General features: G+C 41.7%; 1 protein-coding gene across 2 annotated transcripts in view; it reads right to left on the bottom strand.

The window, feature by feature from the left end:
* fstl5 (follistatin-like 5) overlaps window positions 1-13,115 on the bottom strand; it is a 271,372-nt gene that overhangs the window by 58,099 nt on the left and 200,158 nt on the right. For both annotated transcript variants that reach the window (XM_049585115.1, XM_049585116.1), the window contains exon 9: window positions 242-403. In XM_049585115.1, coding sequence (XP_049441072.1) covers window positions 242-403 — 162 coding nt within the window. The remainder of the gene's footprint in view (window positions 1-241; window positions 404-13,115) is intronic.

Raw genomic sequence — 13,115 nt, 5'->3', positions numbered from 1 at the left:
GAGCAGCCCCACTATCTACACTACTACTATCACTACTATCACACTGTGGGATAGTCAGGGTCATAAAATGTCTATAATAGTGACATTTATTTTAGTGGCAGGAGCATCAATTGTCAGAGCAACTGTAGCAGTAAAAGTGTTGGTAACAGCAGTAGTAAAATAATAATGGCTGTAACCGTAGTGGGAATAAAAATATATAAGTGTAAAGGCAGAGAGCAGTAAACTCTTGACATCTGTGTACCTTGCAGGGTGAGTTGTTTGGACAGCTTGGTTGTGATGTCCATGCCGTTCTTCAGCCAGGCCAGCTGGGGGCTGGGGATGCCCTCGGCGTGGCAGCGCAGGCTGGCAGTGACGCCCGGCTCCCTGGCTTGGCTCTCTGGGTACACTCGAATGACGGGAGGAACTGGAATATGGTGAACAAGAGGAGAGAGAGACACAAGATGAATAAATGCAATGCATCCCACAACGTTGTTTACATCGGTACCACTTGAGGAGTGAGGCAGCCTTATTGAACGAGAAGTTTTAGAGAAGATGCCAAGTGCTGAACTTAAGGTTTGGCATTAGCATACACTATCAATAGGATTGAGTGTATTTTCAGCATTGCTGGATGCCTTTAGATAAGGTTAACGTGCTCTGTGAAGCCAAACAAATAAGATAGATAAATAAGGGAGAGAACCTCTGTTCGGACGTTATTGATTTTGCTTTGTAGCAATTGATTTTATGTAACCTTTTGTCAGGGAAGGGAATGGGGGGATAGATGCGAAGAAAACAAAATGTGTAAAGAAAGAAAAGGCACACACTAAACGTCCCTCTCTTCTGCAAACTGTTCCAAGAGCTGACTTCACACATTTGTGTACATTGTGCCACTGTCACGCTGGAGTTTCACTTCTTTACCCTACCCTGGAGCGAAAACAAACAAAAAAACTCCCCTACTGTACTTCCAAGGATCATAAATCAACATAAATCAATAAAACACACAAATACATTAATAATATGCATTTATGCACTGGCTGAGAATGGGCCACAAGTTTTGCTCTACACCCTGTGGCTAAATTGTTCGAGTCTTGCTCCACAAAACATGGAAAATATCAAAAGAATGAATTTGAATAATCCTTTAAAGGAAGAAGCCTCCTCTGAGTAGCATAACAATGATAACGCCTTTCAAAAAGGATAGTAGTATCTCTGGAGGAGACTCTCCCACAGAAATGGTGACTGAAACTTGGACAGTGACAATGAACTGTTTACAGAGCGACCATAAAAAAGCAGCATGAGTCATTCCACAACAGCCTGTCACATATAAGACGACAACCTGGCAGTGGTTTAAGTAGGGACATCAAATTTTTTTCTATCTTGCCATCTTGTTTTGAGCAATCCCTCACAGCCTCTGTGGCCCAAATCAGTGTCCTCTTTTTTTTTTCCTCTCCTTTCTGAAACAGACTTCAGAGACATGAGCGGAGGATGGGAGCGAGAGTCTTGGCAGAAGCAGAGAAGGCAGACGTGCTGTAGAGACCATTTCCTGTGGGCACTGGGTTAGAGGAAGTCTTTACTCAGCCAGGTGAGTGAAATGACTGAAGATTGTTGCCACGGCCATCTGGTAACCACGGCACTCCCGGGCTCTGGAGCTCAACCTGACTGCCAACATGCCAGCCAGAGTGGGCCACCGAGAGCTCCTGTGACACCCAGGTTACTTTACCAATCACAGTCACAGAGCTACTTTTACACCGATGGCCCTCAACAGTAACAAGGTTGACTGAGTAATGCCCACGGAGACAATTATTTTGTACAGTCTTTTGAGTGACGATTATTACTCACACTTAATATCCTAACACACGCCAATACAAGCACACAAAGGTTTTCTTAGTGTGTGTACAGCTCATGTTCTTTCTCTGGTTTTATTATCCCTCTTTTAATCAGTCTGTGTGTGTTGACTGTAAATCACTTTGTGACAGGCCTGTTAGTTGATATTGCTCGGTGAATTAAGGTTGTTTGAATCTATAGCTGCATCTGTGCATTAGTCTCCCTAAATGCACACACGCCTCATTCACTAATACGTTTGTGGAAATGTTCTTACTCTGCGCATAAAACAAGTGCACACACAAAATTACTCTCAGATTCATGACACGTGCACACAAGACAATTTTGCTCTTACCACCATGCATATGTTAGTGAATCAGAGTCGTTCTAAACTGGCAGATGCGTGCCTGCTATTTGCAATCAGCACATTGCCACGCCCCCATTTCTCTATAAACAGAAAATACATTCGCCCAGAGGTGTGTCATGGAAAAAGTGGTGAAGTTGTTCCCATGCACAGATTAAGGTCCTGACACACCATTGTTGACCGTCAATGAGCGTCTGTGAATGTCTCAGCAGTCGGAAAAAGCTGATAAGTATTCTTCCCTTTCTTCAAAGATGTTATGTCGGTCTCTGAAGATGATCTCCTACAGGCATGGGCTGCAATATCTTCCAGCCATGTTAGATATGCCATCTTAACACTTGCCTCAAGGTAAATCAGAATCTTGAGTGTCTGTTAATGACAATAATAATAATAATTTCAAGGCACTAAAAAATGCTGGAAATAACTGATTATTACAGAAAGATTCAATAAAAACAATGAAAACTAAAACTGTTATAGTATAGATACACAAACTCTACTGTCAGCTAGGACTGAAACACTCGATTATTATAGTCAAATATTTTAATAATAGCTATAACTGATGAGAATGAAAGGATATCAAATAAGTGCATGCATTAATAAATAGCTGTGTTGATTAGTTGGCCCCTAGGAAATTAACTGGCAACTGTTTTAATAATTGATTAATCACTTGAGTGACTTTTCAAGTAAAAATGCAAAACATTTTATGGTTCAAGCTTCTTAAATGTGAGAATTGGCTGATCTCCTCTGTCTTAAATGACAGTTGAGTTTATACCTTTGGGTTTTGGACTGTTGGTGAGACGAGGACTCTGGGGAACTGTGACATTTTCATGATTTTCTGACAATTTACAGGCAAAAAATGAATTTTCTGACAATTTACAGGCAAAAAATGAATCCAAAAAAATAATCTGCATATTTAATAGATAATGAAAATAATCATTAGTTCATGCCTTACAGAAGAGAACTTTAATTGACCCTCTTTTCATCCATTACTGATGATGGGGGATAAATCCAGCTGAGTCCATGCAGCCAGAACCAGAACTGAGTTTGTCCTCGACTACTAAGGAAACTCAATCAGTGCAGAAATGACAGATTTGCTGGATGTGGAGGAGTTAAAGACTAAAGCTGGGCTCACACAACAGGAGATTTGAAATCCTAACTGATTTTGAAATCGGACTGCATCAGGCACATGAGGACATGATGTTCATCCCTCTAATCTCAAACATGCACACACTACGAGCCTTGAACACAATGGAGCATCACACACTACAGAACATTATTAATATTACTGTGTCAAAGGCAGCATGAATGCACCACCTCACGTGAGACAACTTGCTGTAATGTTAACAATGTTGTGTTGTAAGAAGAAACAAAACCAGAAGCCAAAATGAGTCTGGATGAGAAAATGTTTGGAACGGGTTCTCGATTCTTCTGTGAGAGCTGGAAGTGAGATTTTAACTCTTAGTTTTCGTATCTGTCAACAGTAGTATGCTAGCTTAAGTTAGCCTCAAGGGCTAGAAAAGTTTACCAACACTGGCAACTGGTTCATACTGACTGTAACTATTCAGATTTTTTTAGTACCTGCTATGTTTGGAATTATCAGGGCAGTCCAATGAGCCTGTGAGGAGTTTGGGAGGTTTAAAACCTGATCTGCAAACCCCTCACATGAAGGGCTTTTTTACATTTAGTCCTTTTTAAACAAGCCAAGCTCAGTTCTCTTGAAGTGGACCAAAAAGTGGACCAACAGAAAAGACACTCAGTTCTTTTTGTGTTCACATAATCAGTTAATTTGAAAGAGGACTCAGTTCTCTTTCTGGTCAACTTCAGCTCTGATGGAGCCTGAGTCCTCTTTTCGTTCACGTTCATAGCTTTGTCTTTACTTTGACATGGCACCGCAGTGCAGTTATGAAGCCCCTCGCTTTCAGATTAACTTAAAATTGGAGGAAAATCTCAGCCTTTCTGCGTGCTGTAGATTGTTGCTGTTTGATGTATTCTACATTCCACATCTGGAAACATGCAGTGTCTTCTGTGGACCAAACTACTCCTCGCCCTGCGTCCTTGCAAGCACTACAGGCCCACGTGGTTTCGTCTGTTTTTTTCAAGTGCCCCAGTGCAACAGCATGTAATCTAGAGGACTAAGTACAATGGCAAAGAGCAAAGCAAACCTGGAGTGCTTAGTGTTCACAAGGCACAGCTTAGGTGAACCGCACAGTGGACTTTATGTGAACTGAACTCAGACCATCTCCCGAGGTGGTCTGAGTTCTCTTGGAGTGTTCACACACGCACAAAAAATGCCAAGTCACTGCTCTGAGTCCGTTTAGAGGGCTGAAAAGGACCAAGTGTGAAAACACCCTAACAGACAATCTGGGCTGAACCCTGTTACCGATCAAGGTCCCAGACTGGATTTCCCTTCCGACTGAAGGATGAATCAGGAATAAATCGGCCCAAAATTTTTGTAGTCTGAACCTGACTGAACCTTAACTAACAGAGACTATCAGAAATTTGGATTCTTAGACTCACGTATAAAGAGAGACAAATAACCAGATTCCTCTGTGCTACACATAATACCCAAACATCAATACCGTCTCTAGACTGCATGTAAATGTACTCATTATAAAGGCAAGGTGAGGAAAATATGCTCCACTCTGAATAAACTTATTTAATCCCACTATTGCAAATTTATTGCAATTCATGAGCGGTAATTCAGTTTAAGTTTTATGATCAGATGAGACTTCCTTCCGTACAAGGAGAGCAAGGGTTTACATTTGTTTGTTTGTGTGGCAGTGGTTGAGGGTCGATTTTGGGGTCATGGCACACATGGCATGTACCCATGTTCCTGGCCCATAACCACAACAACCAATTAATCAACAGCCGTATAGCACAAGCCTGGATCAACCAGATTCCCCTGAGCACGTCATTAATAAAACCTCTCAGGCAACCTCACAGAGTTGCGTTAATTAGTGTGTTGAAACAAAAGTAAAACAGATCCTCAAGACTTTTGATTCATGAAAAAAAACGTATTACTGCCACAGCCGCCAATAATTGTTAAGTTTTTCAGCGACAGACACTTCACTCCAACAAAAGCTCACACACAGCACAGTGTATGTAAAAGTGATACAGAAGAAATACAGATTTAAAATACATTCTTTCTGCTGTATGCTTGGTGATACAAGCTCTATTGACCTGTCTCTAACACAGTGTTTTCCCCGGAAACTGCATTTAAAAAAACAAAGAAAGTAGGTTCATCTTCCATTCAAGGACTAGACGTGAATGTCATTACTCATTCAACAGTGTTTCTCTGCAGAAGAGGATGAATAGTGTGAAGGAAAACATTAAAATGATCTGGATGTAACTCAACCAGCTGCTTCCCAGCGGGTTCCGATACACTAATCCACCAGTTAATACTCATTCGCTTTGAGATGGTAAAATGGAATTAGAAATACCTTTAGGCTACAGTTTGTCATGTTTAATAGCTCCATTTAAAAATATTATAGCTCATTTCTGTATTTATATACTGTGTGATTTAAAGGATGCCGAATATAGTATCTCTTTCCAACATTCATCTTTGTTTCACCTTTAAAATCTATCTGGGAACAGGAGTTAGGAAAGGGGAGACAGGAGAGTGATCCTGTGATGGTGATGGTCTTTTGTTCGGGCCAATACAGTGTATAGAAATAACTTCTGATGCTATAGAGATTGATAGAAAATGGATCAAGCTTACATCTCATCTCCTACACCCTTTTTGGGTAAATTGCTTGTGAGATGTGAGATGATGGAACTGGTCGGTACTTTGTGCTGAAGATCCGCAATCAGAGCTGAAAACACCACTACAGAAGTCAGACAGGTTACAGTAAAAGAGTAGGTGCAGTGTGTGTAGAGGTGTAATTACGGAGTAGCTAAGTGCAGGTGTAATCAGTGCTGTGAATGGGAGTATGGAGGTTGGCTGAGGCAGAGTTCAGTCCTCTGTAGGTTTCATGGACCTAATTCAACCAAACATCTGCGCCGGGAGGGACGCGCTGCCTGCCAAAACTTCAATAACCCAGCCTAGTTTCCTCAAACATCCAAGTGAGGTTTCTACGGAGTTCAGCACGGCATAATTACTCACACACAACTGTGCTGGTAAGCACAGAGACATTGTTAAAATATTATTTATAAAACCTGAGCGTATCGGGTAAATCAAGGTAATTCTGTGTTATTAAAAAAGTCATAAGAATATGGAATACATTAATGTTAGATGTGTAAACAGAATGATACACGTATGCTGTAGTCAGCCTGGTTCCAGACCATTTTTACAGTTTTGCAGAGATTCAAATAGTCGCTGTGTATAATAGTGGTTCTTTCCTACGATTAGAGGAACACTTGTTGTCTGGGAACCAGACAAATCTGTGAGCTCATGTTTTATTTGCTCTGGCAGATGCGTCTGATCCCCCACCCGTTCAAACAGATTTCCAGCCGACCAGGCCCACTTCGGGCCAATCACAACAGTTTATCTAACAAGGGGGATTTTTAATAACATGACTGACAACTTGTCTTAGCGCTTAATGCAAAATATGTGATGATGTCATTTTTGGCTCACGCAAGGGACTCTAAGGTGAGCATAAACCTATCTTTGTGAAGAGGAGCACCATTGAGGCATTTCTGAAAACATTTTGTCAAACTCCGATGGAAAGAACGTTAACATTCATCCAGCCGTATTGATGCTACACCATCACAGCTCATTTCTGTACGCTGTATTCCGTTTACATTTGTTCATCGCTCAGACCCGATGTCACACATTCTGTTGCTCTCACTGGTTGAAGGTAAATGGACCTGCACTTATATAGCACCTCTCTAGTCTTCTGACCACTCAAAGGGCTTAACAGTGCAAGTCACATTCACCCACACACACTAGTGACTGAGGCTACCATGCAAAGTGCCACCTGCTATCCAGCTTAAACATTCAAACACACTCACACCAATGGCAAGGTAATCTGGGGTTCAGTATCTTGCCCAGTATCTTGTTCATACTTCAACGTGCAAAGACATGCTGTCCCTACTTCAACCACTGCTAGGTTGTCCTCTTATAGGTGACAGGCCGTTGTGGAGTGATCAAACCACAAATCTTCAGCTTAGAGAACGACCTGCTCTACCTCCGGAGCCACAGACGCCTAAGTGACTCAGATCCATGCCAGAGAAATGCAGAATTATTACAGTATCTAATCCTAAGCCCTACCAGTCTTCACCCTGGCTGATATTACAATTGTGCCTGGGGGCATTTTGGTCTACAGTCGTTGATAACTCCTTTTGGAAACTAAAAATGAACGTAGAGGTTCAAGACTGGTCTGCAGTGCCAGGTTAGAACACTTGACAAACCACAGGCAGACCGCTAACCATTGAGGATTAGACTGACACAGTTGTAAAGGCTGTTATGAGTTGACTTACAAAGACAACTCCTATATCAGCATATTTTTTGGTTGTTGTGGAAACTGACCGTTTTCAGACCAACATTAAATGACTTCTCATCCAGGTTGGTTGTACAGTATGTTCAGTCTTGACCTTGTGGTGCTTGTTGTAGATGTATCCTGTAAATGGTGTGGTGCTTAATTGATAAAGAAAAGATTGTGCTGTGAGGTGTTGCATTATCTCAACAGTGTAAGAACACTAAAACTATTCTTTTTGGTGAATTTAATAAATGTTATGGTCACACTGAGTGCTGAATCTCTACCTCTCATAACTACTGTTTAAGAATGGAGCTCATCACTTCTCACTTCAATCTCAAGCCTGAGAAGAGATTCTGAAAAAGCTGTGACACTACCGTTTGCATTGTATTAGCTCTTATGGATTTTTCTGTCAGGTATCCACTCCGAATATCTGGCTTACCCATCTCTACTGGAAAGATGTGACTGCTGTCCATTTGTTACTCAGGGGGGTGGAGGTGGGGGACGGGGGCCTGAGTAGGAGACTTGTGTAGGAGGAGCCGAGTTCTATCAATGTGCAAAATTCCCACCGGCGGCCCATAGAGCTCAATAAAGGTCATTCCTTAGTTAAAGGCCCATTATTTGAGAAAAAGCTCATGTCAGTGAATTCCCTCTGTGACTGTGAGCGTGGGGGAGAAAGTACATCCTGTGCTGCTGTAGACCTCCATTAATGATATTGCACTTCCAAGTGGTCACTGACAGAGGTCAATAAAGTGTTGTAAATTATTCAATTCCCCCCAAAGGTAGAATGAAAGAATGAAAATATGGTGAGCAAAGAGTAAGGAAGTATTTAATTAGAGGACTGTTTGAAAAAAAGAACACTCAGAAGGTTTTGGATGCAAATTAAAATGTTGCATTAAAATGTATGAAAGTTATATTAAATGTATGTAATTAAATTCTAAACAATTGGGAATTGGGATAATTGTTGTTTTACGCTAAGCACAGTTTGCCACTGCCGGTAATTAACTCACTACATAGCAAGGTTTTTTTAAATTTATTTATTTTTTTGACGTGAGCTACATTTATGGATGAAAGTTAAATAAGAAATATAACACAGGAAGATAAAGTTACAGTGAAACTGAAGTCAGAGCGCGTATATCTTCAGTAATGAGGCAGAATCCTTCAGATCTGATGAATCAAAAGTGGCACGGTTTGACGAAATACCTTCTTTATTTCATGTGTGCTTTTGATTCTATGTTTCCTTGTTTGTTTACATGGCTTTTGTATTTGCTTGAAATGTTTATTGAGGTACCATTCCTTCGATAAGCCTCTAGGGTTTTATTAAATCTCACCTGCACAACTCGCTTCTTCCTTTGTTGTTGGATTTCTGCTGCTTTGTTTCATTGTGCAAAAAAAATAAATCAAATCATATCAAACAGTTGTCTTCCACCGGCACCTCCCTAACCCACGTTGTTAGATCAGGAGGAAGATGGAGAAATTAGTAAGTTAGACCTCAACCACGTTCTCTTGGAAATGTTTTTGCCGAGTGAAACCAGTACACGGTGCTGGTTCGAACCCAGGGTGGGGGAGCCCTCCTGAGTGGAGTTTGCATGTTCTCCCCGTGTCAAGTGTGGGTTTCCTTCAGGTACTCCAGCTTCCTCCCACAGTCCAAAGACATGCAGGTTAATTGGTGACTCTAAATTGCCCGTAGGTGTGAATGTGAGTGTGAATGGTTGTCTGTCTCTATGTGTCAGCCTTATGACAGTCTGGCGACCTGTCCAGGGTGTACCCCGCCTCTCGCCAATGTCAGCTGGAACAGGCTCCAGCACCCCCGTGACCCCCAACAGGATAAGCTGTCACGGAAAATAAATGAATGACACCAGTACAGCCTCTCTCTACTATGATGTTGCTCTGCTAGCTACAACAACCAAAAAACCGATGTGTAGCTTTATATGTTAGCTCTTGGCTTGATGCCCCAAATTATTTTTGATTTTCTTTTTATATATACAGTGGTGTGAAAAAGTGTTTGCCCCCTTCCTGATTTCTTACTTTTTTGCATGTTTTCCCACACTTAAATGTTTCAGATCATCAAACAAATTTAAACATTAGTTAAAGATAACACAAGTAAACACAAAATGCAGTTTTTAAATGAAGGGTTTTATTAATGAGGAAGAAAAAAATCCAAAGCTACATGGCCCTGTGTGAAAACATAACAGTGGTTGATCACACCTGAGTTCAATTTCTGTAGCCACACCCAGGCCTGATTACTGCACACCTGTTCCCAATCTAGAAATCACTTAAATAGGACCTACCTGACAAAGTGAAGTAGACCAAAAGATCCTCAAAAGCTACAGACATCATGCCGAAATCCAAAGAAATTCAGGAACAAATGAGAAAAAAAGTAATTGAAATCTATCAGTCTGGAAAAAGTTATAAAGCCATTTCTAAAGCTTTGGGACTCCAGCGAACCACAGTGAGAGCCATTATCCACAAATGGCGAAAACAAGGAACAGTGGTGAACTTTCCCAGGAGTGGCCGGCCGACCAAAATTACCCCAAGAACGCAGCGACGACTCATCCAAGAGGTGACAAAAGACCCCACAACAACATCTAAAGACTGCAGGCATCACTTGCCTCAGTTAAGGTCAGTGTTCATGACTCCACCATAAGAAAGAGACTGGGCAAAAATGGCCTGCATGGCAGAGTTCCAAGACGAAAACCACTGCTAAGCAAAAAGAACATTAAGGCTCGTCTCATTTTTGCCAGAAAACATCTTGATGATCCCCAAGACTTTTGGGAAAATATTCTGTGGACTGACGAGACAAAAGTTGAACTTTTTGGAAGGTCTGTGTCCCATTACATCTGGCGTAAAAGTAACACCGCATTTCAGAAAAAGAACATCATACCAACAGTAAAATATGGTGGTGGCAGTGTGATGGTCTGGCGTCAGGACCTGGAAGACTTGCTGTGATAAATGGAAGCATGAATTCTGCTGTCTACCAAAAAATCCTGAAGGAGAATGTCCGGCCATCTGTTCGTGACCTCAAGCTGAAGCGAACTTGGGTTCTACAGCAGGACGATGATCCAAAACACACTAGCAAGTCCACCTCTGAATGGCTGAAGAAAAACAAAATGAAGACTTTGGAGTGGCCTAGTCAAAGTCCTGACCTGAATCCTATTGAGATGCTGTGGCATGACCTTAAAAAGGTGGTTCATGCTCGGAAACCCTCCAATGTGGCTGAATTACAACAATTCTGCAAAGATGAGTGGGCCAAAATTCCTCCACAGCGTTGTAAAAGACTCATGTAAAAGACTTGCAAGTTATCGCAAATGCTTGATTGCAGTAGTTGCTGCTAAGGGTGGCCCAACCAGTTATTAGGTTTAGGGGGCAAACACTTTTTCACACAGGGCCATGTAGCTTTGGATTTTTTTCTTCCTCATTAATAAAACCCTTCATTTAAAACTGCATTTTCTGTTTGCTTGTGTTATTTTTGACTAATGTTTAAATTTGTTTGATGATCTGAAACATTTAAGTGCGGAAAACATGCAAAAAGGTAAGAAATCAGGAAGGGGGCAAACACTTTTTCACACCACTGTATATGTTTGCCAAGAGAAATCTTAACAGGATTCATTCTGCAAAATGTCTCACTGTGTCTTTAAAAATGTTCAAAAGCTTTAAAAAAGCTGAGGTGCTTGACATGACATTGGGACCTTTAGGTGTTGATTGGTTTTGTGTCTTACAATTCACGCCTGTGACATCATCAGACCTGCGGTAGCGAGCAGGTAATGAGCTGGCACACCTGGTGTTCATTAGCTCTTCACCTCTACCTGCTGCTGCGGATGGTTTTACATTAAAAAGTACAAAGTACAAATATGCCTCTGACTTCAAGTGACTCCGCTCTTATACACTGATGTTCAATGAAATTAAAGGACAACATGAATTATTGATTCAAGTATTGAAGGCAATTTAAAACGCTGGTGGCATCCAGTTTTCTGCTTGAAGACATCAATAAACGTTCTTCCATCTCTCACAGTAAATCTGCATCTTTCACCAGGTCTCTAACAGCCTTATTAGCTACAGAGAGCCATGAAACTCTTCTTCCCCCTCTAAACAGGAAAAGGGTCTTCTCTGCCTTTTTGAAAATACCTCACTTACACACTCCACCAATGTGAATATGTAAACTCAATTCCTGCGTGCAAATCAGCGTTTCCTTTGCCCGGACAGTCATGAAAATGAAAAGGAGCGAGCCGGTCGGTGGGATTTTTCCACTCAAAACTGGATTCAGACAAGATGTGAGAGAAGTCGCATTCTGATGTGTTTCTGAGAGTGTCAGGAGAGCCACTGCCAGGAGAATGCGACACAGCAGGGCTGACAGCTCCATCATAAAGCTCCCCAGCCAGTCGTCAATCACTCAGCAAGGCTCCCGTCGGCCATGGCGCTCTAGAAGATGAGCAGGCGTGCAAACACACACACACACACACACACACACACATATATAACACATGAGAGCAAAGAACACACATACACCATGGCAGGAGACCACTTCACCATCACACTACTGGGAGATTTCCAGCTGAGGCTGGCAGACCTGTTACAACTCTTCAATCATATTCAACTTGGGGCTGTTGCTGAAAAACACGGCGGTCATAACCGCTGCACTGTGAGAACTGACCAGGTAACCATGAACAGTGAACACTCCAAACAACACACATGATGCTGTGCCCTCTCTATCACATATATACAAACACTCAGTCATACACCACCCTGACGTGCTGTACACACACACTGACGTTCACAGACACACACGCCATGACAAATACGCTCACACCGTGATGAAAGCCTCCTCTCTCAGTTGTGATTACTCTCTCACCTTCGCTTCATGCCGCCCAGGGACATGTGGGAGTAATCCAGCTCAGGCAACAGTTTTATCCGGAGCCTGAATCCAATGCATTACATGTACATCACATATCCAGTGAAGAAGTACTTTTCAAGGGTAAAACAAAAGTAAAAACTGCTGGAGCTGTTCTAAAAAAATCTGGGACAGAAATTAAGAAGCATAATGGATCTCCAGGGAGTTTCACTGTACTGTGTTTGCATGCTCTGTCTTTTTTACCTCGAAGGAGGTGTCATCGTCTGTGTGCACCCACTACTTCCACCAAGGAGGGGATGTTTTGGTTTGGTTTGGTTTGGTTTGGTTTGTTTGTTTGTTTATTTGTTTGTCAACAGGATTACGGAAAAACTACGACCCCAGTTTTCATGAGACTCAGTGGAAGAGGGTAACATGGGCCAAGGACAAACCCATTAAATTTTGAAGCGGTTTTGAATCACGGGGCAGATACACTAATTATTTTTCACTTTCATTAACATTGTGAGATAGAACATTTGGCCTTGGTGGAATTAATTTCATACATCTTAAATTCTAATAGACGATCCTTATGTTGTTCTACTTGCACTGGGAAGTCAGATATTCCAAGTTCCCGGTCAGAAATTTCAACTTGAATGCCCCCTGAAGTTGGATTTCTGATTCAGAGAGTCAGACCGACCTCACCAATGCCAGCCTCATAGTT

This window comes from Epinephelus fuscoguttatus, linkage group LG9 (genome assembly GCF_011397635.1).
Source record: "Epinephelus fuscoguttatus linkage group LG9, E.fuscoguttatus.final_Chr_v1".
NCBI lineage: Eukaryota > Metazoa > Chordata > Actinopteri > Perciformes > Serranidae > Epinephelus > Epinephelus fuscoguttatus.
The sequence above is the reverse complement of the archived record's forward strand: the minus strand, read 5'-3'. Positions and strand labels throughout refer to the sequence as shown.